Below are 26,000 nucleotides of genomic sequence, written 5' to 3' on the forward strand. Positions count from 1 at the left end.
TGTGGGGAATCGAACCCCGGCCTTAGGCTTGACGAGTGAACGCTTTAACCTCTCAGCTACGTATCCACTTCCCCAAACCTTTACTTATTTATAAATGTTGAGTTATGTTAGTTTTCTTGATTTGTTAAAGGACATTTATAACATATAAGTGACTATATGTGTACGTTGACATTCTTCTGAATTAACGAACAGAAACAGCATACCATATCCCATTTTTTATCGTACAAAAAGAAACAAATGGCGTCCTGCGAGAAATTTACAATTTATCCATTTTCCTGTACAAATTACTCCATTAAACATAATTAAATATGAAACAAAGTCCTTAGTTACTGGTGTCCGTCGGAAGATTTATTATATGTCTTTCTAGTGGCCTGTTGGTTTTTCGTTTTTTATTTAGGTGTTTTGTAAAGGACGTCCATCAGAAAGTATCACGAAACTTATTACCTTGTTATTTTTTGTGGACAACACTTCATTACGCCACATCTTACGGTATATGTATCTCGGTAAAACATTATCATAATAAACTGAAAGTAGATTTTACCATTTGACCATTATTTTGTGCATGCAGCCATGCTTAAAAGGTTTGAAGTCTCCGTCTGATTTTTTTAGAAAAAACATTTTAACTGATTATCGTCTTGTTGAGATTGCGTTTGCTGAAATTTACAGTTTAAAAGACGGAATGTTTGGACTACTTTCTCTGCTGAACGACAGATAAATTTGATCAAATAATTTACATTTTCAAAATAATCTTTAAAAACATAATCATAACTGATTAGAATATCAGTGAACAAAATTGTTTTGGTTTAAATACAAAAGTAATATCGTATCAACTTTACCATAACATACCTATAATAATGATTATTTCTTCCTCGTCTTCTGTTGTCGTTCTCGACGCCATAATTAATTACCAGATTCTCATCCATCTTTTGAAACAAAGTGAGGCGGGAGTCATTTGACAAAGTATGCATATTAATGCCGTTATCCCTCTGTCTGGTTACAATTGAGTGAGTGAGTGAGTTGTGTTTGAAGCCGCTTTTAACAGTATTCCAGTTATATCGTGGCGTGTCAGCTTAATGTGGGAGGAAAGCCCGAAGTGATGCAGGTCTCAGACGTTTATCACTTCGATGAAACCCACGAGCACGGGTATGGTGCTGACAAACCTAGAAACATAATCGGGGCGAACCGGTATTCGAACCCACAATCATAGGTTTCTGGCGTGTCCACGGACGCAACTCTGCACAGCGAATCGCGGCGCCTTAGACGACTGGGCCACCCGTGCCCCCTGGTTACAATTGTATCCATTGTATATCTGGACTTTTGTTAGTTATCAATTTTATTAATTTCATTCAAAACTTCATTCATTACTGTTTACATTAATTTCGGCGAAGTCGTGTGTCAACTGATCGGCAGATCGCTCCAACTCACCGAGTCACCGGTACATCCGTGAGAAAATCATCTTCCCGAGACTATGTAAGTCCAGTGGGAAGTGGATTTTTACAGTCAGTTAAAGCCCTTGTCTCGGGAAGATTGGAGAAAATGTGTTTCCGGCTTAGTTTACGCAAAGACTTTGGTTTACGAGACAAATACACACGGTAATGCTAATCTCTGCATAGACAAAAATGCCTAGAAGTACAGAAAAGGAAACATAATTGAAATGTTCGTTCCCCTGAAGCGATAAGATGTAGTTTTTGACTCCGCTTTGCCTAATGCTCGAAATACCAGTGCATGTCAGCATGTGCGCGTGAGGGGAAGCAAGGGGAATTAACTCTCAGCGTATGGTTGTTGGCCTCAGACCACAATTAATTTCCTTCTTTGCTATCTACAGTGACATGACAGCCCACCATAAGTATTATCGGTCGTAGGCCGTTCTCCTGTTGCATGCTGACCAACCTGCCACTTGTCACTTAATACACAAAGTTTCGGCATGTATTGACCAGCCCCCTTTCGCGGTAACCACTGTCAACAGTGCTCACCGGAAGTTTTGAGCCGAAACGCACAGAGCGGCCTTCAACTTGGGGTCAAGTCATGGGAGGCTGGAATCAATACCTTCACAGCATGTGGCTAACAAAAAATTGGCAACATACTACAATGTCTAATCTTTCATTTAAGCTATCACAAGTCACTCCAAAAAAATTGGCACAGGCTGAACAGTCCATTTGAACAGGGCACTATATTCTCCTATTTTCCTTCCGGGGGATAACTGTGGTCTGAGGCCTGTTCACTAGACTACGGAAGTCCTCTGATAAGAGCATCTGCGCATGTGTCGTGCATCGTCATAGCTGCCAGGAGAAATGCAGCAGGGGGTCCCAATGTATCAATTACACCCATGGGGGCGGCAGTGATCGTTAATGATTATCTAAATTGAAAACTTCAACATATAAGAAAGCCCTGGATACTTGCAACAGGCTGCCCTAATGTAACAGAAACAGGTGAATGTTGTAGAGAGACACTTGCAACAGGCTGCCCTAATGTAACAGAAACAGGTGAACGTTGTACAGAGACGCCCAACGCTCACACACTTCTCCGGGTCAGATAACCTGATTCTATACGTGGTCATGCCTTATCTGCTGAGAGTGGTCAGAGTGTGGGATAAAAATAAGGACCTCCTATCTTGCACCAGATGTCGTCTGCCATTGCTTGTACAGTATTGTAGTCACAATATGGCTGAAATATTGCCGATGTGACGTTAAATCTTAACTCAATCACGTGTACAGTATTGTAAATATAAGCCACAAAAACCTTTCCATATTCAATAGAAATCTGTGCTAAGAGCAGAGTCGATTGTACGATTCCGACTATATCATGCGCATGTGTTTATGAATCACTATCAAACAGTGGAAATGGTTCTTGTCGGGTGTATTTTAATATTGTGAAAGAGTTAAACATGTATACACGTGTACACATACAGATATTGTGTGTTGATACGCCAGTTTGGTAGATACACTTCACATCAGAAAAGGGCGGTGAGTACCCTAGTGGATAAAGCGTACGATCGAACACAACAAAGAACGGGGTTTAATTTTCCACATGGATAAACAGTGACAAAAACTGTCCATAATGATATTTATAATTAATACCAAAACCATAATAACTAAAAGCGATAAAACCTTTCCATATTCATAAGAAATATCTGCTACCATTCCGACAATATCATGAGCATGTCTTTATTAATCCCCATCGCGAAGAGGCGGCAACGGTCACAAACATATTCAGAAGCAAATCAATTGTTCACATGAAAAGCCCGGGAACATTGGTGCTAGTTTAAATACGGTATTGCATCGGATATCAGTTTGTCAGTGATGCCTTAAATTTGTAAATGTCCTTCACATGTCTGCCATATGACCTTTTGAAAGCTTTACTGAGGCCTTGAATGTTGTAACTTGATCAAACAACTTTTGAGCAAGGTTCGTTAGCCGCTCTTTGAAATCTTCGCACAAAGAATATGGTCGGTGGACCTCAAAGGTTGTGTAATGTAGACAGCAAGGTCTGGAGCTGCATGAAACCGGCTCAACATAACAGAAAGTCGACATTTGGAAAGTTGAAGTCATCCCCTTGTTTTGCAGTCATGTGGATTGGTTTTGTCTTTACAACGTAAATCTAAATATGAAACAGATGAGGCGATTTCACTGGTCTCTTCAGCCTGCAGAAACAGATAATCAAATCGTGGATCGCATTAAGTGTTCATTGTGGTATAGATCTACTTCTAGCCTTAATATGTCTCCAAATTTCGCATAGATGTCATCAATGGCCAAGTCTAGTATTTCACGTTTCCTGAGCAAAACTTAAGATGGCTGTTCCTTTCATATTAACAAATTGTCCCGAACCATTGAAGATATATATTGCACTACATCCATGGTCACCACGTTTAGTTATGACGTTTTCTACGGTGGCCCATAAGGGACATGGAGTCTGTTTTTCCATATTTTGATATTTCGCTTACATTTATCGTAACCTTTTGCAAATTAACACGATTTGTCTTACAAATATGTGATAAATCATGTGTAAAGAAGATATTGAATCGCTGAAAAACGAAACGAAAATGTCAAAAACTAAAACTTCTACCGCGGTGATAATATTCCCACCGCGGTTATAATATTTACACCGCGGTGAAAACTATTTACACCGCGGTTATAATATTTACACCGCGGTGAAAACTATTTCCACCGAGGTGAAAACTATTTCCACCGCGGTGATAATATTTACACCGCGGTGGAAATAGTTTTCTGTGTATTCATTTTAGTTTTTGACATTTTCGTTTTGTGTTTTTGACATTTTCATTTTAGTTTTTGACCTTTTCGTTTTGGTTTTTGACATTTCCATTTTAGTTTTTGACATTTTCAATTCACATTTCAGCGACTCAATAGCTACTTAAAAGTACATTTTCCATGTTTTCGGATGTTTTTATACATGTGGGTGGTTCGATCCCCGCCCGCGTCATAACAAAAGACGGTTAAAATGGTACTTGTTGTTGCCATGCCTGGCGTTCGGCATCAAGGGATTAAACCAAGGCCTGGTCGGCTCGGATTCAGCATATTGTGTCTGAACTAGGTCGGCATGTTCAACTGTGGCATGTTATCTCAGTGTGCTAGTACTATAAAATCGACATTATTTCGGACAATTACAAGCAGACGCACGCACGCACACGCACGCATACAGACGCACATATCTATATATCCACGTCACTATAGCAGTGCAATAACCTTGAACACCATCTTACGCCGCCTAATTCAAGCCTATCCGTAGTGTCACCCTTCACTTTATGGTTAAATTACTAAAAGCATTAAAACCAATATGCGTTGAATGGTATAAAAAAGCAGAACTTTTACACTAATCGCAACTGTTGTACAGACTTTGATAATGCCTCTATGTTTATTTTGCATATGTCTGGTAATGTTCTGCTCATTGCAAGGTACTGAGGGAGGCACGGGTGGCCCTCTCGTCTAAGGCGCCGCGATTCGCTGTGCAGAGTTGCGTCCCTTGGCCACACCAGAATTGATTGTGGGTTCGAATGATTGTGGGTTCGAATCCCGGTTCCCGGTTCTAGGTTTGTCAGCACCATACCCGTGCTCGTGGGTTTCACCGAAGTGGTAAACGTCTGTGACCTGCATCACTTCGGGCTTTCCTCCCACATTAAGCTGACACGCCACGATATAACTGGAATACTGTTAAAAGCGGCGTTAAACCAAACTCACTCTCACTCACTCACTCATTGCAAGGTCCGGCATGGTTCCTCGTGGCTTTGGTAACATATATTGTCATAACTTTACACGCCAGATAGCCCTATAGGATATCACACAAAGACTTTTCCGATAAAGCCTGCTTTGCTACAAGTCGCTTTATTACTTGCCCGTGAAGAGACCACCTGTTTAATAAACATACAGCTGTATTACACATTGTGTAAAAAACCAAAGTGCGTGCTTATGTACTGCGGGAACAAGTTCCACTAACAGACATTGAAAGCTCTCAACATCGCTTGGCTTATTCAACGACATTGCGTGAAGAGATGATAGATCACTGAGAGGAGCTTATGCACACTCAATGACCCCAGCAACCCCATTGCTAGGCTGACGTCACATGGCATTGTTTCGCCGGTGGATCTTCCAACAAAATTCCACAAATCACATCATAGCGCAACGACAGTCGTAAGTTTCTGTTAAAGTATGTGAGTTACGATAACCTTAGCCCTACGACAACTATGTGGAAGGGACGTCTGAATTCTAAAGGTTGTATGTTATTAAATCTATATGTGTCAACGTTTGACGTGTTTGAAGAACTATTCTATTAAACTCAATTGGATTACGTTGTGGACCGTGTAGGTGTTTGCCTATTCACACACGACAGTGAAATTCTGGAAAAAAAGTTATAAATGGCAAGTTTCGCTCGTCAAATACCAGAACTATTCAATAGTTTCTTAAAATTGGTATTACACGGGAGTTCGTTTAGTATTCTTTATTTAGGCAATATCCCTGCCATATGAAAACGGGCAACAACGAGAATGGTCACACATTTTACCAATGTTAGGCCTTAGGCATGACGGGCAAACGTTACCCAAATTAAACTGAGACGTTTTTGACCGACAGTTATGCACATCGTTATAATTCCTTTGTCCATCTTTCAGTAACAAATCTAAACTCGTCTTTCTGTACCAGATCCTCAACCACTTTGGTTGAAGGTCATCGGACTACTTTTTTTCAACGAGTGAAGATCCGGGTTAGAATAGGTCGTCAGCAACCTATGCTTGTAAAAGGCGACTTTGCTTGTCGTAAGAGGCTACTAACTGATGATCGCTGACTTGGTTGATGCATGTCATCGTGTCCAAAATGCGATGCTCATGATGTCAATCACTGGATTGTCTGGTCCAGACTCGATTATTTCCAGACCGCCGTCATAAAGCTGGAATGTTGCTGAATGCGGCGTTAAACAACAAACAAACACAGTATTTTTATCTGCTCCAATTTCGTGTTCAAGATGAACTAATTCCTTTCTCCAGTTATGGTCCAAATATACATTATTCAGTTATTCATTCAGGATGAAATTCTACAGTCACCCTATCATATTAACCATTGGCTGATACACATACATTTGACGATTTGAGTGAGGTCAGGATAGGAATTCATCGGCAAATACAGGTTTGCTATTGCATAGATAGTATATTGCTAGGGAATTGGCAGTGACTAATGGTATCTGATAAAATGATCATTTGATAAGGCTTTTTATCTGGTTTTATATAGATTTCTCGATAAATGTATGTGGAGATTTGTGAGACTGTGATTGTGTAGAGAGGTATTTTCTGCTCTCTCACCCGAAAATAAAATGGATGTTATACTGAGGCTGCTGCTGCTGATGGCAACGTCTGTAACGGGACAGCTTCAGGACATCGCCGCAGGTCAGTTGGTCAATATGAAAACCTATACATTTACATATGTTAATATTTGTGGCTTTAACTTGAGACAGTTTTCACTGGAGTCGAAACTTTCCAAGCGTTACCATTACAGATAAAAAAAATTACGACTTCAAACAACTTCCAAACAGAAGTTTATTCAAGGAGTACTGCTGTGTCTCGTCAGGCAACAAACACTCACTTTTTATGCAACTTGCGTGACTGGCGGGTGCTACCGGTAGGGCAGGACATGCTTACCCTTTCGATGAACACCGGGTGTCATCACTGATTTTCTGTGATACCATTCACATAAACGCACACACACACACACACACACACACACACACACACACACACACACACACACACACACACGCCGAAAACCTGGGTTCGATTCCCGACATGGGTACAAGCCCATTTCTGGTGTCCCCCGCCGTGATATTGCTGGAATATTGCCAAAAGCGGCGTAAAAAAAACCTCACTCACTCATATCCTAAGAGAATATATCGGGATAATCCCAATACAAATTAGCAGACCTGGCCTGTTTTTTCGTTATAAACCCGCATTCGTAATTTGCGAACAGTAATGTGAACGTGTAGATGCATCTAGCTATTAATAATTGCCCTAATTCCACAGGGACAATCTTTCAATTGCAAACGCTGTACTGTTTACAATGATCATTCATAGATCGGAAATGAGCACCAGGTCGTGGAGTAGTCTCCCTTTAAAGAGCCGAGCTCTCCTGGGGTCGGATCCCAATTGTAGAATAAATGGAGGAATCGTAAAAGAATCGATCATTGTTTTTGTTTTTGTAGATACAACAGCTTTTTAAATGTTTTTCTGTCTCTGTTTCAACCAACTACAATTCAATTATCAGTTTATAGATGATCAGATTTTAAAAAAAAAACATATCGAAACATACAAGCATGTGTGCCTTGGGTTACTTAATATTTATATGTTTATATATATAATTATTACAATTATAATTTTTGTAGGCTCTTTACCGCAACTATAATACAACTTTACCTACTGTTTTATGGACTTGGAGACACGCCGTGATATACATGAACACTGTTAAAAACTGCGTTAAACCCAACTCTCACACACATACACAATATTTATATATTAACTTATAATAAAAAGAGTAAAATAAGAAGCTTAGATTTAAATATGAGGTTAAAACAGACAGAAACAGGACCATAATTTAAGTGATTATGAAAAAAATATATGTCGTATTTTTAGTACTTGAAATTGACGTTCAATGCAATAACTTTTTTCCGTTCACATCAGCCTCATTAAAGTCTCATTTGTTATGGGAAAATAAGATCCAGGAGGGACATTCTCTTCCCACTAGTGTTCGCAGATCATCATAACATGGAATTCTCCTAGGGACAAAGATCTACCAAGCACAGCATAATAAACATAATATTCCATGAGGTATGTTGTAAGTGTGTTATGTTGTAACAGTTGCTATTGATTTCATGAATCATGTTATTCTGCGGTGCATATCCAAGGCGAGGGGTTTATTGCTCATATTTCCCCAGAATGTCGTTCTCAACCAACGGACCTTGTGTTTCTGCTGGATTCGTCTGGTAGCGAGGGAAAGGCCAACTTCAAGATACAGCTTCAGTTCATCACAAGCATTGCGGACAAGTTCCACATTGGACCCGATGCAGTTCAGGTGTCCACTCACACAGTCCCCATCACCATCATGTCTATGTTATATATCCTGAAGAGTGAGTGAGTGAGTGAGTGAGTATGGTTTTACGCCGCTTTTAGCAATATTCCAGCAATATCACGGCGGGGGACACAAGAAATGGGCTTCACACATTTTACCCATATCGGGAATCGAACCCGGGTCTTCGGCGTGACGAGCGAACGCTTTGACCACTGGGCTACCCGACCGCCCCTTATTCCTGTAGAACACCTATGTTAACACAAAACTTGTAGTAGGTGTTTGAATACCTTAAAGGGAGACTTTGCACATTGTAAAGTTCTTGCCATCGAAATTAGTTCCTTGTGTGAACTGAGACATTGCGTCTGTGTAGCAATCTTAAAGTTAAGTTCTACTCCATGTCAAAACATCCGAATTAACAGACAGCATAGTGAGTGAGTGAGTGAGTATGGTTTTACGCCGCTTTTAGCAATATTCCAGCAATATCACGGCGGGGGACACCAGAAATGGGCTTCACACATTGTACCCATGTCGGGAATCGAACCCGGGTCTTCTGCGTGACGAAGACCGTAAAGTAGTCTTTCGACGACTTGAGGCAAACCTCCTGGGATTGATTATTATCTCGAGTCTTCCCCACTCTTTTCAATCTAATACTTACACATTTCCAGGGACCTGAAAAGTTCTGCCAGGTCTGCCATTGCCATTCTGATGTTTCATTTCACATATGGTTCGTGAGCGTTGTGAATCACCAGTTCGTTGATCGCAAGACCGGTTCATCGCCCGTAGTTATGCTTCAACGTAACGACGGTCGTACACCGCTTCTATGTTGGTGAAACAATATGAAACTTCTATGTTGGTGCTGGCAAAACAAAATGGTGTTCTGAAATTTGAACCCACGACCAGCGGATCCACAGAGGCACTAAGGGGCGTAACTTTGCAACCCGTTAGAACGATCTTTTTAGCAAAACATGAATAAAAAAATATATAATTATCCATAATCTTTACTTTCGAATATGAATATTAAATATGAGTTATTATCATGCGCCTATACACTTCCTTTTTCAGGTGAGTGTGGTCACGTTCTCTACAGACGTCCACAACGCGTTCTGGCTTGACCAGTATGAGAACAAGACCGCCGTCATCGACGCCATCAACAGCACAAAATACATGTAAATAGATCAGTCTGTCAATTTATGTAATGGTTATGTTTTAAATACAAATAGTTGGTGAGTGAGTGATTTGGTTGGGTTTAAACAGTTTAACAGTATTCAAGTTATTTCACGTGTCAGCTTAATGTGGGAGGAAAGCCTGAAGTAATGCTGGTCTCAGACGTTTACCGCTTTGGTGAAACCCACGAGCACGGGTATGGTGATGACAAACCTAGAAACAAAATCGAGGCGAACCGGGATTCGAACCCGTAATCATAGTTTTCTGTACCGCGTTATAACACGTCAGTTTAGTGTGGAAGAAAGCCCAGAATGATGCAGGTCTTTGAAGTTCAAAACTTTGTGGAAACGGATTTGTGATTGCAACCAAGGATAAAAAGGTCGAATATGGGATTCGAACCCACAATCAGAGGATCTTTTAATCACCTAAAATGACAATGTTTCAATGAATCAGATATTCAGGGGGGGGAAACAGTATGCGGATATTAACTTGTATTTCATTGATAACTATAATCCCAACTCAAAGTATTATTTCGTTAAGTGAGTGAGTGAGTGAGTATGGTTTTACGCCGCTTTTAGCAATATTCCAGCAATATCACGGCGGGGGACACCAGAAATGGGCTTCACACATTGTACCCATGTCGGGAATCGAACCCGGGTCTTCGGCGTGACGAGCGAACGCTTTAACCACTAGGCTACCCGACCGCCCTATTTCGTTAAGTAAACATCCTGATCAATTATCGATTTTATTGGCAATGTCTTTCCATTCTCTTGCAGAACTGGCAACACTGCCACCGACAAAGGGCTGGAGTTTGCCTTGAATGAGAGTTTCACAACTACCCACGGCGGACGAAACGACTCCAACAAGATCTTGATTGTGTTGACTGACGGACGCTCAACCCAGTCAACCAACACTGCAGAGGCTGCTAATAAGATCCACAACACCAACATCCGAGTCATCGCCATCGGCATTGGCGACAACATCTCCCCTTCCGAACTGGACACCATCGCCACCGACGATAAGCACGTATACAGAGTGGCTAACTTTACTGGCCTGGCCAGTATTGAGAAAGAGGTGTCCCAAAAGACATGCACCAGTAAGATTACATGAAATATGTTTACACAACATCTGCCGCCGTCTATATTTATCTCTCTTCTATCAGTATGTTTCAAGTCATCCGGTGGTCGATATTGCAACTGTTTCCATCGTACATGGCACTCACTCACTCACTCTTTTACGCTATCACTCTTTTACCCTGTCAACCCGTGAAGATCCGGGGTAGAATAGGTCTTCAGCAACCCATGCTTGCCGTAAAAGGCGACTATGCTTGTCGTAAGAGGCGACTAAGGGATCGGGTGGTCAGGCTGGCTGACTAGGTTGATGCATGCCATCGATCCCAATTGCATGGATCGATGCTCATGATATTAATCACTGAATTGTCTGGTCCAGACTCGATTATTTACAGACCTCCGTCATATAGCTGGAATATACCTGAGTGCGGCGCAAAACAACAAACCAACCATTACCCTGTCACTCAATCAATCATTCAATCCTTTACATATAACTCGGAGAATGACGACAGTACTCCACGACAGTTCTTAGTGTTCTTAAACACATTTTGAAAATATCGAAACCATATATCAGACACTGAATAGTCTTTAATGTTTTTTTGTACAGTGTCTTTAGTATCTGAAGTTAATGAATTCTGCGATTGAAACGATTCTGCTTTGATATACACTGTTATATAATACTTATAGAGTTGATGGTGACTAATTTGTTGGTTGTTTTTTTTCATTTCCATGCAGCCCAGGGATTATGTAAGTATTATTTCCTTTCATCACCGTCTCCCATCACAAAATATTAAACGATAGTGTCAAGGAGACAATGGTGTCAATGTCAATCTCATCGGTAATTACAGAATCTAGCTACCTGATTGGCCAGTCGCTGTCTTGTCAAAAGCCAAACATGTGGGCTGGCCGGCTTGTTCGGACGTCATAATGTTTGACGCCACTTGCTTGTTACGTCACAACTTCGATAAAAGTTTGACTTAATAGATCATTTGTCACACACAAATATTTCCCTGAACGTGTGAACCCCATTCGTCACCACTCGCCCCTTTCCGTAACCTGCAAGAAGACTCGTCCCCTATCGATGAATGTTATGCGCGAAAATACGACAAACCAATCAGAATGCGCGTATGATTTCAAGTTCTTCGTCAAAGAATCCCTCAGAAATAATTTTTGATTTTACATATGTCTTGCATCTAAAATATACCCAAGACACAGTTAAATGTGTTCAATCATACTGTATAATTCCGAATGTCCCGATGTGCTTTAAATTGCATCTGAAATTTATATAATATATGGGGAAATAAACGTGAACCATAACGCAACGAGTTGACAATTGTTTTAGGTATGCCCGTTTCCGCTAAGACGGAACCCGGTCGCAAAAATGGCCATGATAGGGGCACGAGTCGGTATTCGGCCTTTCCCGGAAAAAAACACGAGTTGGTCACGAATGGTGGGAACCCGCGATGATAAAAAAAGATTCGTTGCATGTTTAATCGTGTACGGGCTGGTAATGGTTTACGATACCGAACACAGTGTATTCATTGTACAAACCAAGCTCTGTAAAAACTGGGTATTCCTTTAAATAATATGCACAATAACAACACAATTTATACATATATAAGAGACATTTACATAAAGATTGAGAAATATTGAGATATATAACTCATGTTTTGCTGATTGTCTCCCCTTCCTGTAGTATGCAAATCAACCCCCGCCGACATCTTGTTCCTGCTGGACGCTTCCGCTTCCGAGGGGACTAACAACTTTGATAAGCAGCTGAACTTTATAAAGAATTTCACGAAGGACTTCAACATCGGCCCTGACGCCGTCCAGATCGCTCTGGCGACATTCTCCACCACGACAATGTCCGAGTTCTGGTTCAGCGACTACGACAATAGTACAGATCTAATGAATGCCATAGACAAGGTCAAATATCGGACTGGCAATACGCACACGGAAATTGCGCTTAAGTGAGTTATACACTCGGAGAATTACCCGCGAGCCATGAGGCATTACGTATTATCTGTCCCGGGTGAATACTACTGAATATATTCTTTATATTGCCATTAGTCTTCTAACTGAGAAAATTGAGAAAACTATATGTTTTCTCATCTGAATTGGGGACATTAACTCACTAACTCCACCATTGGATCAAATAAAATTGTTTGTGTAGACATTTACAAGTGATAATGCCATCTTTAATAATTTGCGACAATGCATTTATTTTTTGGAACAATTGGAACGCACAAACCAATCAGAATACTCCTGAAATTCCTGAAAATAATTTAAACCTATGTCCGGTCCAATGGAGGTGAAATGTAGCTTTTCTAACGTCCATAAATCAGTAAAATGCAGATTAGAAACAATGTGACGTCGGATCATTGTAATCAATATATTTCCACCCTCCGTTTGGATGTATTGTTTATGCGATAGGATAGTAGAATATAGCTTTGTTAAAACCATCTAAAGCTATGGTTTGATTGATTGATTGAGTATGGTTTTACGCCGCTTTTGGCAATATTCCAGCAATATCACGGCGGGGGACACCAGAAATAGGCTTCACACATTTTACCCATGTCGGGAATCGAACCAGGGTCTTCGGCGTGACTAGCGAACGCTTCAACCACTAGGCTACCCGACCGCCCCTCTAAACCGCCCCTTAGAAAATGCAACATAGGCATGTCGTGAGAGGTGATCGAATGGATCGGGTGGCCAGGCTCGGTGACAAGGTTAAATGGGTATCATTGATGTTGTGAGGTGTTAAACAGCAAATAGACAAACAGACGTATATATATACACACAGGTTCGCCCAGACAGCGTTCACAGCAGCTAATGGTGCCCGGAACAACTCCAACCACCTCATCATCATCCTCACCGACGGCCAGTCGTCAGAAAAAACACAGACCAAGGCAGCAGCCAACAGCATCCACAACGCCGGTACTCAGGTCATCGCCATCGGCATCGGTAACAGCGTTGACCAACAGGAGATCAAAGACATCGCCTCCGGGGACGGCGACCAGAACGCCTTCGCCGTGGCCAACTTTGACGCCCTGCACACCATCGAGAAGGAGATCCAAACTCAGACATGTAAAAGTAAGCCTAAACAAATATATAATGTTAGAAGATAAAACCCATAATAGAAAAAAAAACTATTCGAAAATAATTTAACATTGAATAAGTGAAAGTGGTATAGCCCGTTAGTTTTATAGCGCGGACTCGTCATGCCGATTCGATTCCCTGGGTGCGTACATGTGAATCCCATTCTTTGTGTCCCCGGACTATTTCTAAATAGCCATTTTTCGGAAAACCCATCGTCAACCTCGATTAACCTTCAGTCAATAATTTCTCTTCGATCTAGATACCTCAAACAATGTCACAGTTAGACATGACTTATGACGCAATCAGACAAACACCGATACAGCGAACGCTTACTTATGTTCTCGTCTTGTTCTATTTTCAGCACAAACGGGTACGTGTTTATCATATGTAAGGAAATGGTAAATGTAAGTATGTTACCACAGTGTAAATATGAAACATGGATTCTTACTGCGTGTTGACTTTGACAACTGAAATTATGTATATCAATCTAGCTATTAATGATTTCCTTTGGTAAACAGAGACGAAGGTTCAGTATCACACAAGGCATTAGTGTTGAATGCATCTTGAACTAACCTGGAAATGGGCCCTAGACAGTGGAGCATAGTCCCTATTAAAACTCTACGAGACAGGGTGTTAGTTAGGAGTTAATTGCCACACATACTTTGAAAATTGCACTAACTGTAAATCTACATATATTTTGTGACCTATAATTGTACACCACATTATTTCAAAACGCAAACCGACAGTGATAGAGAAAGATGTTCTTTTCTATAAATATTAGCTTCTGCGTTGATGCGGTCGTCAAATCAACTGTTTCAATCAGAGGTGCTTATTGTCATTTCAAACGTCTGACTAACCAATCAGAATCGAATGTTTTCTAAATTCAGAATCAGAAATATATTCGGTACAAAAGTCTCATACCTGTGTCGTAGCGTGCAGCTCACGGCCGGCGGATGTCGTGTTTCTGTTGGACACATCCAGCAGTGAAGGGTCAGACAACTTCAAGAAGCAGCTGGACTTCGTCAACAACTTCGCCCGCGAGCTGGACATCGGGCCCAACAACGTGCAGCTTAGTGTCGTCACGTTTGCGACTAACGTCAAGAATGAGTTCTGGTTGAACAACTTTAACTCAAAAGCCGATCTGCTCAACGTGAGTAAATGGAAGGAATATTATTTGATGTAGTTTTGATGCTTGGGTGTCCTGGGTGGATTCCGTGGCAAGTTCATTTTGATTCTCCCTGTATGCTTTTTATGTTTATTTAAAATATAGCTACTATAAAAGTATTATTTAATTATAAAGGAATTTTCAAGAACCCAGCTTCATGTTGGGACGATAGAAGAAAGGAGCTTTTCGGATGACATTTGTATGATGGAGCTGTAACATATAGGTCGTTTTTATTAAGTGTTCATGAATTTCTTCTATTTACTTTACTAAAACTGTTTTGTGTAATACACTTTATTATCAACGCGGAGATTTTATTTGAGATTGCTAAAAATAGAAGATTGTTAATTTTTGTTCTCAAATTGTTTGGGGTCTAAAAGAAAGTATTACATAAATTTAAGATAAAACTCCCTTCATATTTCAGGTAAATTTATGGATAATAATACTATTAGGTTCTTTGTCATCTTTAAAAGATACCAATGACTGCACAGAATAAAAACACGTGTGTTCATATATACCTTATGTCAATAAATAAAAATTGTTTCTTATCACAATTCACATTTGTACCAAATCGCCATTCGGTGGTTTCAAAACATTGCACCCTTTCTTGACACGTGGATGAGATTTCCAAATTTGTCGCGTCAGTGACCAAAATAATGTCTGATGCCATTCCCTATTTGACTTGTGCTATACCTTCCCATGTTTGTTCAAGTAAACTGATTCGCCTTTGCGTGTGTTTGTGACGGGTGCCTCCATTTGGGCAGGATTCGCCCACATTTCCGCGAACACCTAGTATCATCCCTACCAAGTATTAGTAATTCATGCACATATGCTTATGCTGTCGTCGGAATCGTACTACGAACAATGGATGTCTTATGATTCTAGAAATTGCTCCGTCGCTTTCATTGACTTGCAAAACATCTCGCTAGTCGCCATGACGTGGTACATCAAAACGTGACTTCGGAATAAAACAAAAGGTAGCCATGATGCTACCAAATGTAGAATGCAATTGATATACAAAACAAAATGAGGCTCAGGCAGAGGTTGGTAGTGGATGATGTCAGGCAAACATCATGATGTTCATTTGGCCTCAACAACGTTATTCCTAACAGGCAGTTCAGAAGGTGCAGTACCGCCCGGGATTGACGGAAACAGGAAAGGGACTAGAGTTTGTTGGGGCGAACAGTTTTCTACCACAACATGGCGGCCGCCCCGACGCTCAACAAGTGGTCATTGTCGTCACTGATGGTGAATCTCGGCAGAAGTCAGTCACAGCCAGTGAAGCGGAGAAGCTCCATAAATCCGGTATCAAGGTCATATCAGTGGGCATCGGTGCGAGGATCGACAACGGAGAACTCACAGCTCTTGCCAGTAATCCTTCCTTCGTGTTCAAAGTGTCAGATTTTGATGCTCTGCAGAAGATCGAGACAGATATACGAGAGACTACATGTAAGATTTAGTTTAACCTTTTCGATATACTAGAAACTACCTGTAAGATGGTCAGTAAACCCAGACCGAGATACTAGAATGTAAGATTGTGTAAGATTGTTCTAAGTTAACCCAACTTCATGTATTTGAAACTATATGTACGTTTACCCAAATAGATTCAAGTGGTTGTTAACCTAGAACCAGATACAAGACACTCCATGCAACATAGTTGTTAGCCACCACCAAGATATGAGAGAATATGTAAGTTTGTATTAACCCAGACTGATTTGTCCATGTTAATATTGGACACTTAAGCAAATCGGTAATTGGTCAACAACATTTTGATATGCAAATAGTGCTAAACATTTTTGAAACACCGAGACATTTGTGGATTCAGTTCCAGTATATACATTCAGGTAAGACAGTTATTGTTGCAGATTATAAAATTCAACTCTTGTTGTTTCTGCAGGTAAGGCTCCACAAACAGGTAAGTGAAATTTTTGAAGAGATAGTAATTTCCTATTAACATGTGGTCAATGCGTTTCAAAAAAAGAAATAATTGAAGTTCATGGCTATCACGCAAAACTTCACCTCAACGTTTATGGCGCACACAGGGGCACCACTGGTTCAATAGTCTGTACGTCTTCCTTGGTAGAGCTGAATTCATAAGCCGTGACAATTCCAGATTTGTCCAGAAGATAAACCGTCGTTTGTCAGAAACATGTTGGTTTTATGAAAGTGTACTTTGACGCGAAGATCAAGTATTTCTGACCCTTCTGACATCGTATTCCGCTTGGACTCATCCACCAGCGAGGGGTCCAAAAAGCAACTTGTTAAATCAAACAATGACAACAAACCGCCAGCACATTTAGAGAGAATACGACACAACCTTGCCCGACAGCCTTTGTTCTATTAATGACACCCACCAATTTGTAAGCTAGGACATGCTTCATTACAAGAACAATACCGTAACTGAGCAGTTTATATTTTGTTCTGGCACCAACAGCATGCAAGTCTGACCCTGCTGACATCTTGTTCCTCCTGGACTCATCCTCAAGCGAGGGGTCCATCAACTTCAAGAAGCAACTCGACTTTGTCAGCAACTTCGTCGACGGCTTTGACATTGGTCCTGACAACGTGAAGATCGGTGTTGTCACCTTTTCAACAGCTGTCCACAATCGCTTCTTCCTAAACGACTACAACAGCAAAGCAGCGTTAAAAGCAGCAATCACCAGCATCCCCTACACTGGAGGTACCACAGACACTGGCGACGGACTGGAGTTTATCCGGACAAACTCTCTCAGGTAAATCTGAACCATTGCCTGTACTTATAACCCTCCACTTTTCAACTTTCACTTGTACTTTTGGAAGTGTCAGTCTCACCTTCTATCATCACCTCCTACTACTCGCACGTCCTGTATCGCTTGCCCTCTCCCCTCTCCCTTCTTCCGACTCTCTTCCTCTCTCTGCCTAGTACTAAATAAATCTCTCTCTGTCACTATGTATTATCCCTCCAATCCCCCTCCCGTCACAATTTCTGTCTCTCACCCTCTATCGCCCTCTCATTCTCCCATCTCTACGCCCCCCCCCCCCCCCCCCCCCCCCCCCCCCGCTCTCTCTCTCTCTTTATGTCACTATATCTCTTCCTTCTCTATTATTACTGTATATCTCCCACTTTCTATCGCTATCACAATTTCTCTAGATCTCAATCCATCCCATCCCTTTCAGCGCTGCCCATGGTGCCCGGGCTAATGCCCGTCAGGTAGTGATTGTGATGACCGACGGTCAGTCCCAGAACATCTTATCCACGAAGGAGCAGGGCAAGCTGTTGCATGACAGAGGCGTCAAGGTCATAGCCGTGGGGATAGGTACTGGAATCCGCCCCAGAGAACTAAACAGCATAGCAAGCGACAAACAACATGTCTTCATGGTATGTTGAATTTTACTGTGGCCAGGGGAAAGTCAATTAGCCTATTTAATCTCAGAAACCTGGTAGCATATGTAAAAGGTTATAACAAAACAAACATAGCAACGGGTCTGGAAGTGATGTACTCTCTGCACACTGATGAATGTCAGATATTTTAGAATTAATGTTTTACAGTCATCTTGTACAGAACTCACCATCCCCCCCCCCCCCCCCCCCCCCCCCCTCTCCCCTCTCTAAGCGCGGTCGGGGAGTCTAGTGGTTAAAGCGTTCGCTTGTCATGCCGAAGACCAGGTTCGATACCCTACATGGGTACAATTTGGGAAACCCATTTCTGGTGTCCCCGCCGTGATACTGCTGGAATATTGCTAAAAGCGGCGTAAAACCATACTCACTCACTCACTCGCTCGCTCACTCCTCTCCCCTATGCTTTGTATAGCAAGTGCCGTCTCATCGTAGTTGACATCTTTAAATATGTTTGGTTATTTCAGGTTGCAGGTTTCGACGCGCTGCACACTATCGAGAAGGAGCTACAGCAGAAGTCATGTAGGCAAAATCATGTGCTCCATGTATATAAAATATAAATGTTACACCATTATCGTAGCCTAACTAAATATCAAAGGTATAAATTCTCATTCAAACCAGGTTAGGAACACCCACATATTGCACCATTCTACATTCATGTAGCCGCAGTTCTTGCAATATACCGTCAATTTAATGTTGTTGGTAACATATCAAAAACTGGACATTCCATGCCTCGAATTCCAGTATGATTTTTGACTGGCCAACATTTGTTGTGTTTGGGAGACTAGTCCCAAGAACAGTTTTTGGGTTAAAATTTGGCATATGTCAATGTCAGATGTCAGGATAAGGAGGAAAGCATCATCCAAATACAACAATGCACATCCTTTCCATGATGTCTGTGGTTATGCTGGGTATCCAAGTTGATACTGCTGAATCCTGTCATTGCATTGGTTTAGGCACCATGGCATCTAGACGACCATTAAGCCAAGTGAGTGAGTGAGAACTTGGGTCGTCGGCGTGACGAGCGAACGCTTTAACCACTAGGCTACCCGACCGCCCCATTAAGCCAAGTTGACAAATGAAGAGTCATCGCATGGCTGCAAGGTGGAAAAGCCATCAGACAACCTGCCAGAGGACTACAAAATGCACCTTCTCTTCTCCATCACCTGTAGCACAGGTTCCAGGCCCATGGAGAAATCAAGGATCGACCTCCTTCAGGCAGACCGAGATCAGCCATCCATTGCTGGGGTCTGTCATGTTATTCTGGCAGCTTTACGCTAAATGTTCACGACAGCAAGACCATTGGAACTTCATCTGAGGGCAGCAACGCATACGAATGTCAGTGCACATACTATCAGGAACAGAGCTGCTGGTATCAACTCCAGGGGTCCAGCTGTAAGACCACCTCCACTGGCACGTCACAGAACCGCACGTCTTTCATGGTGTCGAGCTCATCTCTGCTGGAACAGGCAGCAGTGGTCGCAAGGTGCGTTCACAGACGAGTCTCGTTTCTGCATTGGCTTCAATAATGGTCGTGTGAGAGTGTTCAGCTGCAGAGAACAGTTTCAGGATGCCACAGTCGGGGAGCGGGACTGGTTTGGTTGGTGCTGTGATGGTATCGGGAGGCTTCAGTTTGAATCACAGAAGCCAACTTTATCATGTCAATGGAAATCTGACAGGTCTTGGCTATGGGGACGATATTCTTTGGCCACTTCCAGGGTGGTCATACGCGTTCTTGTCATCATTGTCATTCTTGTGACTTTATAAAAAGACACTACAGGTTTTAAAGGTAATGTCTGAGTTACCTTGTTCACAGATGTCACCATTCGACGTTCATACTTGATCGCTATTGGATGACTACTATTACAAACATTGTTATCTGTCGATTGAATTTCATCTTTTTATGTCCCATACAAAAACATGGGTGCTTCCACACTTGTTTGAATGAGAACATATTTAATATGTCTAGAAGCCAAAGATCTGGATTTTTCATCACCTTAGATTCCAAACACATCTGCACATAAAATAATTTCGGAAGGCATTAAAAGTATTTGGCTGTCAATTATTGGTGATCTCCACATGAGATTACTGAGCGAATGCGAAAGCAAATATAAACTCACTCTCTCGGTCACAATTAGATTCAGTTAATCATCTTAGGATTCAACCAGGCTGCCAATAATTGTGTTAAAGTATACTGCTTGTGAGAAGATAAGTCTGAGCGGATATCATTGACGTTTAAACGATGATATTAATGACATGTTACTTTTCTTTACAGGTAACAAGCTTGGTAAGGCATTTCCTTTCCATTACATCAGCATGAACTACTAAATGTCGTATACAGTGTGAAATAGGTGGTGGGTTAACAATGCATATATTATATACCTGATGTACTCTGAAATGTATTCGTTTTAGGAAATAGAATGTTAATATTTTGGCTTCCTGGTGATTGATTCATTGTTGATGCCCTACTATCATAGAGTCATATCAGTGCGTCGTCATAATTGACAATGATGCATTCAACCATCAGAGTAGGGTACCCGGGGGATTAGTTGGTGATCACTTGGCCCGGGCAATAGTAGTAGGGTATTCCCTCCATGGGTATTTAATCTATAGGACACGTGTTACACAGGTTTCATTACTCTTGTACTGGCACTCAAGTATCTGTCGGTATAAAGTTGACGTGTTTCACAACACACACATAATACACAACGTTTGCACTGTGGCACAGTTTTATAGTAAATATATAGTTTCATGGGTGGCCCCGTGGTCTTAGGCACTATAAATCCCTTTGTGCACCTAAGGCATTCCAGAAATGTGTGGTCGTGGTTCGAATTCCTGGTTCACCTTGATTATGTCTTACGGGTTTGTCAGCACCATATCCATGTTCGTGGGTAAACGTCTATGATCCGTCGTGTGATCCCCCACGTGGTTAGCGTCTGAGACACCCATATTACTGAAATACTGTTCAAACCATCGTTAAATCAATCTCACACTCTCATGTACTATAGTGCTCATGTTACACAAATATTGATGCTTTGTGACTCTCTAACACGTGCATAACACCTGCTCCAGTTTGCGCCTCCTCCGCTGCCGACATCGTCTTCGTCCTCGACTCTTCTGTGAGTGAAGGACCTACTAACTTCAACAAACAGGTTACATTCGTCCAGAACTTCGTGGACCAGTTTGACGTGAGCTCCACGGCAGTGCAGTTCAGCATCGTTGTCTTCTCAACTGCCGTGTATTCTCAGTTCGACCTTGACAAGTACGCCAGCAAGGCTGCCCTGCTCGCTGCCATCAAGAACGTCAAGTACCACTCCGGCGTCACCTACACCGACAAAGCCCTCCGCTACGTCCACAAAAAGACGTTGACGACGGCTCACGGTGCTAGACCTTCTGCTGCCAAGATCGTGATCGTCATCACTGATGGGCAGTCCACGAATCGATCAATTGTAAATAAAAGACTAATTATTATTATTCAATGTAAAACATTTTAACATTACTGATATGAAATTTAATATCATTCCTATAACAACTACCTGGAGCTATTGTAAAGTAGTGTGTCTTAATCGACGACTCTTGAAGGGCCCTCTGTCTACTGACAATAAATCCTTATGACCCCTGTCACAGTCAAAACTACTTGGGCCCCTTCTATCTACAGACAATAACACCTTGCTCCCCTTCTGTCCACAGACAATAACCCCTCGTGTTCCCTCTGTCTACAGACAATAACACCTTGCTCCCTTCTGTCCACAGACAATAACCCCTCGTGTTCCCTCTGTCTACAGATAATAAATCCTTATGACCCCTGTCACAGTAAAACTACTTGGGCCCCTTCTATCTACAGACAATAACACCTTGCTCCCTTCTGTCCACAGACAATAACCCCTCGTGTTCCCTCCGTCTACAGATAATAAATCCTTATGACCCCTGTCACAGTCAAAACTACTTGGGCCCCTTCTATCTACAGACAATAGCACCTTGCTCCCTTCTGTCCACAGACAATAACCCCTCGTGTTCCCTCTGTCTACAGACAATAGCACCTTGCTCCCTTCTGTCCACAGATAATAACCCCTCGTGTTCCCTCTGTCTACAGACAATAACACCTTGCTCCCTTCTGTCCACAGACAGTAACCCCTCGTGTTCCCTCCGTCTACAGATAATAAATCCTTATGACCCCTGTCACAGTCAAAACTAATTGGGCCCCTTCTATCTACAGACAATAGCACCTTGCTCCCTTCTGTCCACAGACAATAACCCCTCGTGTTCCCTCTGTCTACAGACAATAGCACCTTGCTCCCTTCTGTCCACAGACAATAACCCCTCGTGTTCCCTCTGTCTACAGACAATAGCACCTTGCTCCCTTCTGTCCACAGACAATAACCCCTCGTGTTCCCTCCGTCTACAGATAATAAATCCTTATGACCCCTGTCACAGTCAAAACTACTTGGGCCCCTTCTATCTACAGACAATAACCCCTCGTGTTCCCTCTGTCTACAGACAATACGGCAAGCTAACATCTTGCACAAGGCTGGAGTTGAGGTTATGGCTGTCGGTATAGGTATTGGAGTAAACCATCAGGAACTTGCCCACATCGCCAGCGACGCTAAGCACGTCTTCTCCGTCACCAACTTCGATGCTCTCAAAACCATTCAGAATGAGCTACAGCAGACTACGTGCGCTGGTAGGTGGTATGGGAATATTTGCATCAAAACATGACTATGTGCTTTTTCAAAACTATGTATCTCGTATGATCGAAACGTGTTTAAGGCACTGTTGAATTGTGTTGGTATCATCTTCAGTGATACTTTCATATACGTTTCACTGCTATTTTGCCTTCTCCAACCCATGGAATCTCTTTCGTCGGATAATCGAGACTGGCTATTCTCTGGCGTTGATATGTCCTATTTATACAGGAAATTTATAAAGTCATCATTATATATATTTTTATTTTGACAGTTCAAGGAACAGCTATCCCAGGTACTGTGCATTTTTACGAACTAAAATTACGGGGAAGGTATGAGTCGATTCTTTGCTGAATATTTCAATCTCTTGAACCCAGTTGTCCATGGAACCTATTGCCTGAACCCAGACAGTCTAACTTGAGAGTAAATTGCAGTGTCAATGATATATACTGTTAATGAATACATAAACATACAGTGTATTCCAAAATAATCTCTAATGTTTCTTTTCTTTTTGCATGCATTCAGCAACAACAAAACGTAAGTATACTTCTTATGTTGTTAAAATTATAATAATATGTTTCTATGCGTCCATTGGTGATTAAAGCGTTCGCTCGTCACACCGAAGACCCGGGTTCGATTCCCGACGTGGGTACAATGAGTGAAGCCCATTTCTGGTGTCCCCCGCCGTGATATTGCTGGATTATTGTACAAATTGGCGTAAAACAATACTCACTCACTCAGTTGTATGTGTCCAGATAAGCAGTATACGTGACAGTGACGTGTAGATCGTAATAAAAGGAAGCTGTCAGGATAATTCGATTGCCAACATCGTCTTGATCCTGGTTTGATCACTCTAAAATGAGCAACAAAGAAAACACCCATTCACCCATAAGTGGCAGACAATTAAATGGATTGGATTATTGTAATAAAGTTTGGTGTTTTATTTTGATCGTGGCGCCACCAGTGGCTATTACGAGTTACGTCCCTTCTATGTCCCTAGTGACCAATCAGATATCAAAATGACGGTACCCAGTGAAGACGATCTGATCGATAAGCAAGATCTATGTTGTTATAAAACGGGTTTTACTTTGCGAAGTGCCTCAAATCACGTGAGCACTGATAAAAAAAACGTGAAGATTTGGAAGGGTGGAAAATGGACATATATAGTCAGTCAACTCCCTTGCCTAGGAAAGATGCAATATGTGTAACTCTCTCCACTACTAACATGGCGTTCCACTACTACCATGGCTCGTCCCTTAGGCAGCTGATCTTTCTCCAGCACGCTCTGGCTCCCTTCTTACGAGGTCCTCTCTTACAGGGCGGTTGGGTAGCCGAGTGGTTAAAGCGTTGGCTCGTCATGAAGAAAGACCTTACAGGTACAATGTGTGATGCCCATTCCTGGTGTCCCCGCTAAGTGATATGACTGGTATATTGTTAAAAGCGGCGTAAAACCATACTCACTCAATCCCCTCTCACCCCTTCTCTCCCCAGCTGGCCCATGCCCAGTGTCAGAGAAGGCTGATGTCATCTTCCTCCTGGACGATTCCGGCAGCGAGGGAGCTTTAAATTTCCAAAAGGAACTAGACTTCGTCTCCAAATTTGTCAACGACTTCGACATTGGCCCAGATCACATGCAATTCGGGGCTATCCGGTTCAGTACCTCCGCCTCACTAGTGTTTGACCTTAATACCCACACAACAAAGGCATCCCTTCAGATGGCAGTCGCTTCCATATCCTACACGGGCGGCACCACCTACACCGACAAGGCTCTGGCTCTGGCTCGTGGAACTGGCTTCACTTCTACTCATGGTGCTCGACCTGGCGCCAAGAGATACGTCATTGTCATCACAGATGGAGAGTCCGTGTCGCCGACTCAGACATTAAAAGCGGCAACTAATTTGAAGAATGACGGTGTCAGTGTCATCACTATCGGGGTCGGGACACAGGTGCGCCAGTCCGAGCTGGACGGGATGGCGACGGACAAGACACATGTGTTCACGGTGAAGGATTTCAATGTGCTGCAGACCATCCATAAAGAGGTTCAGAAGAAAACGTGCACAGGTGGGTGATTGGCTCGACGTTAGGTGTACTATGTAGTCATACTGTGGATGGTTAGTTGGTCAAAAAGTAATTTGCATTTGAGCAATGAACGCCAAGATCTAATACACACATAATTTCTTGTTTGGACAAACATTGAATGTACTATTTGCATGTTGGTAATGGTTGATCTAAAAAAAACGGATTACGTTAAGTGCATGATTTATGGCCTGTTGGACTGTAGAATAAAGGTATCAGGCCATATGCCTTTTCTATCTGTAGCCTGTCTTTGCAGATTCTGGACTCGTGCTAACCACAACGATGCCATAACTACCAAGTGAAGCTTGAAATTTTATTTTTTTCATAATTGGCTTTCTGTACTCCAAAATGAAATAAAGCATAAAAAATAATAACTGGCTTTCGATTTGTCGTGCGGTAACTTCCATTTATCCTGGCCCTCAAGAGTCTGATAGCAAGTAGACACATAGTCTAGTAAATCCAAACATTATTGATCATTAAGCCATTGTTCTTTAAATACTTAAGATGTTCTCTAAACATGTTGAGGCACGGGTGGCCAAGTCGTCTAAGGCGCCGCGATTCGCTGTGCAGAGTTGCGTCCCTTGAGCACGCCAGACGCCTATGATTGTGGGTTCGAATCCCGGTTCGCCCCGATTATGTTTCTAGGTTTGTCAGAACCACACCACTACCTGCATCACTCCGGGCTTTCCTCCCACATTAAGCTTACACGCCGTGATATAACAGGAATAATGTTAAAAGCGGCGTTAAACCCAACTCACTCACTCTAAACATGTGATCAAAGACTGAACCCTAACGATTTCTGAGGTCCCTTAC

General features: G+C 42.1%; 1 protein-coding gene across 1 annotated transcript; it reads left to right on the top strand.

Annotated features, from left to right (window-relative positions):
* The first annotated feature begins 6,776 nt into the window (after positions 1–6,776).
* Positions 6,777–25,491, top strand: LOC139444335 (collagen alpha-4(VI) chain-like). Its single transcript, XM_071225272.1, has 21 exons — positions 6,777–6,886; positions 8,425–8,561; positions 9,621–9,724; positions 10,499–10,818; positions 11,528–11,539; positions 12,489–12,762; positions 13,596–13,885; positions 14,253–14,261; positions 14,824–15,041; positions 16,166–16,502; positions 16,951–16,968; positions 17,488–17,785; positions 18,210–18,411; positions 18,897–18,951; positions 20,705–20,716; positions 21,502–21,878; positions 22,927–23,110; positions 23,386–23,406; positions 23,637–23,648; positions 24,603–25,172; positions 25,444–25,491. Exons 1-21 carry the CDS (start codon positions 6,814–6,816, stop codon positions 25,476–25,478), a joined length of 3,558 nt encoding a protein of 1,185 aa, XP_071081373.1. The 5' UTR covers positions 6,777–6,813; the 3' UTR covers positions 25,479–25,491.
* The last annotated feature ends 509 nt before the right edge of the window (positions 25,492–26,000 follow it).

Source organism: Haliotis cracherodii, unplaced genomic scaffold, assembly GCF_022045235.1.
Source record: "Haliotis cracherodii isolate W230 unplaced genomic scaffold, xgHalCrac1.p SCAF_5, whole genome shotgun sequence".
NCBI classification, from domain to species: domain Eukaryota; kingdom Metazoa; phylum Mollusca; class Gastropoda; order Lepetellida; family Haliotidae; genus Haliotis; species Haliotis cracherodii.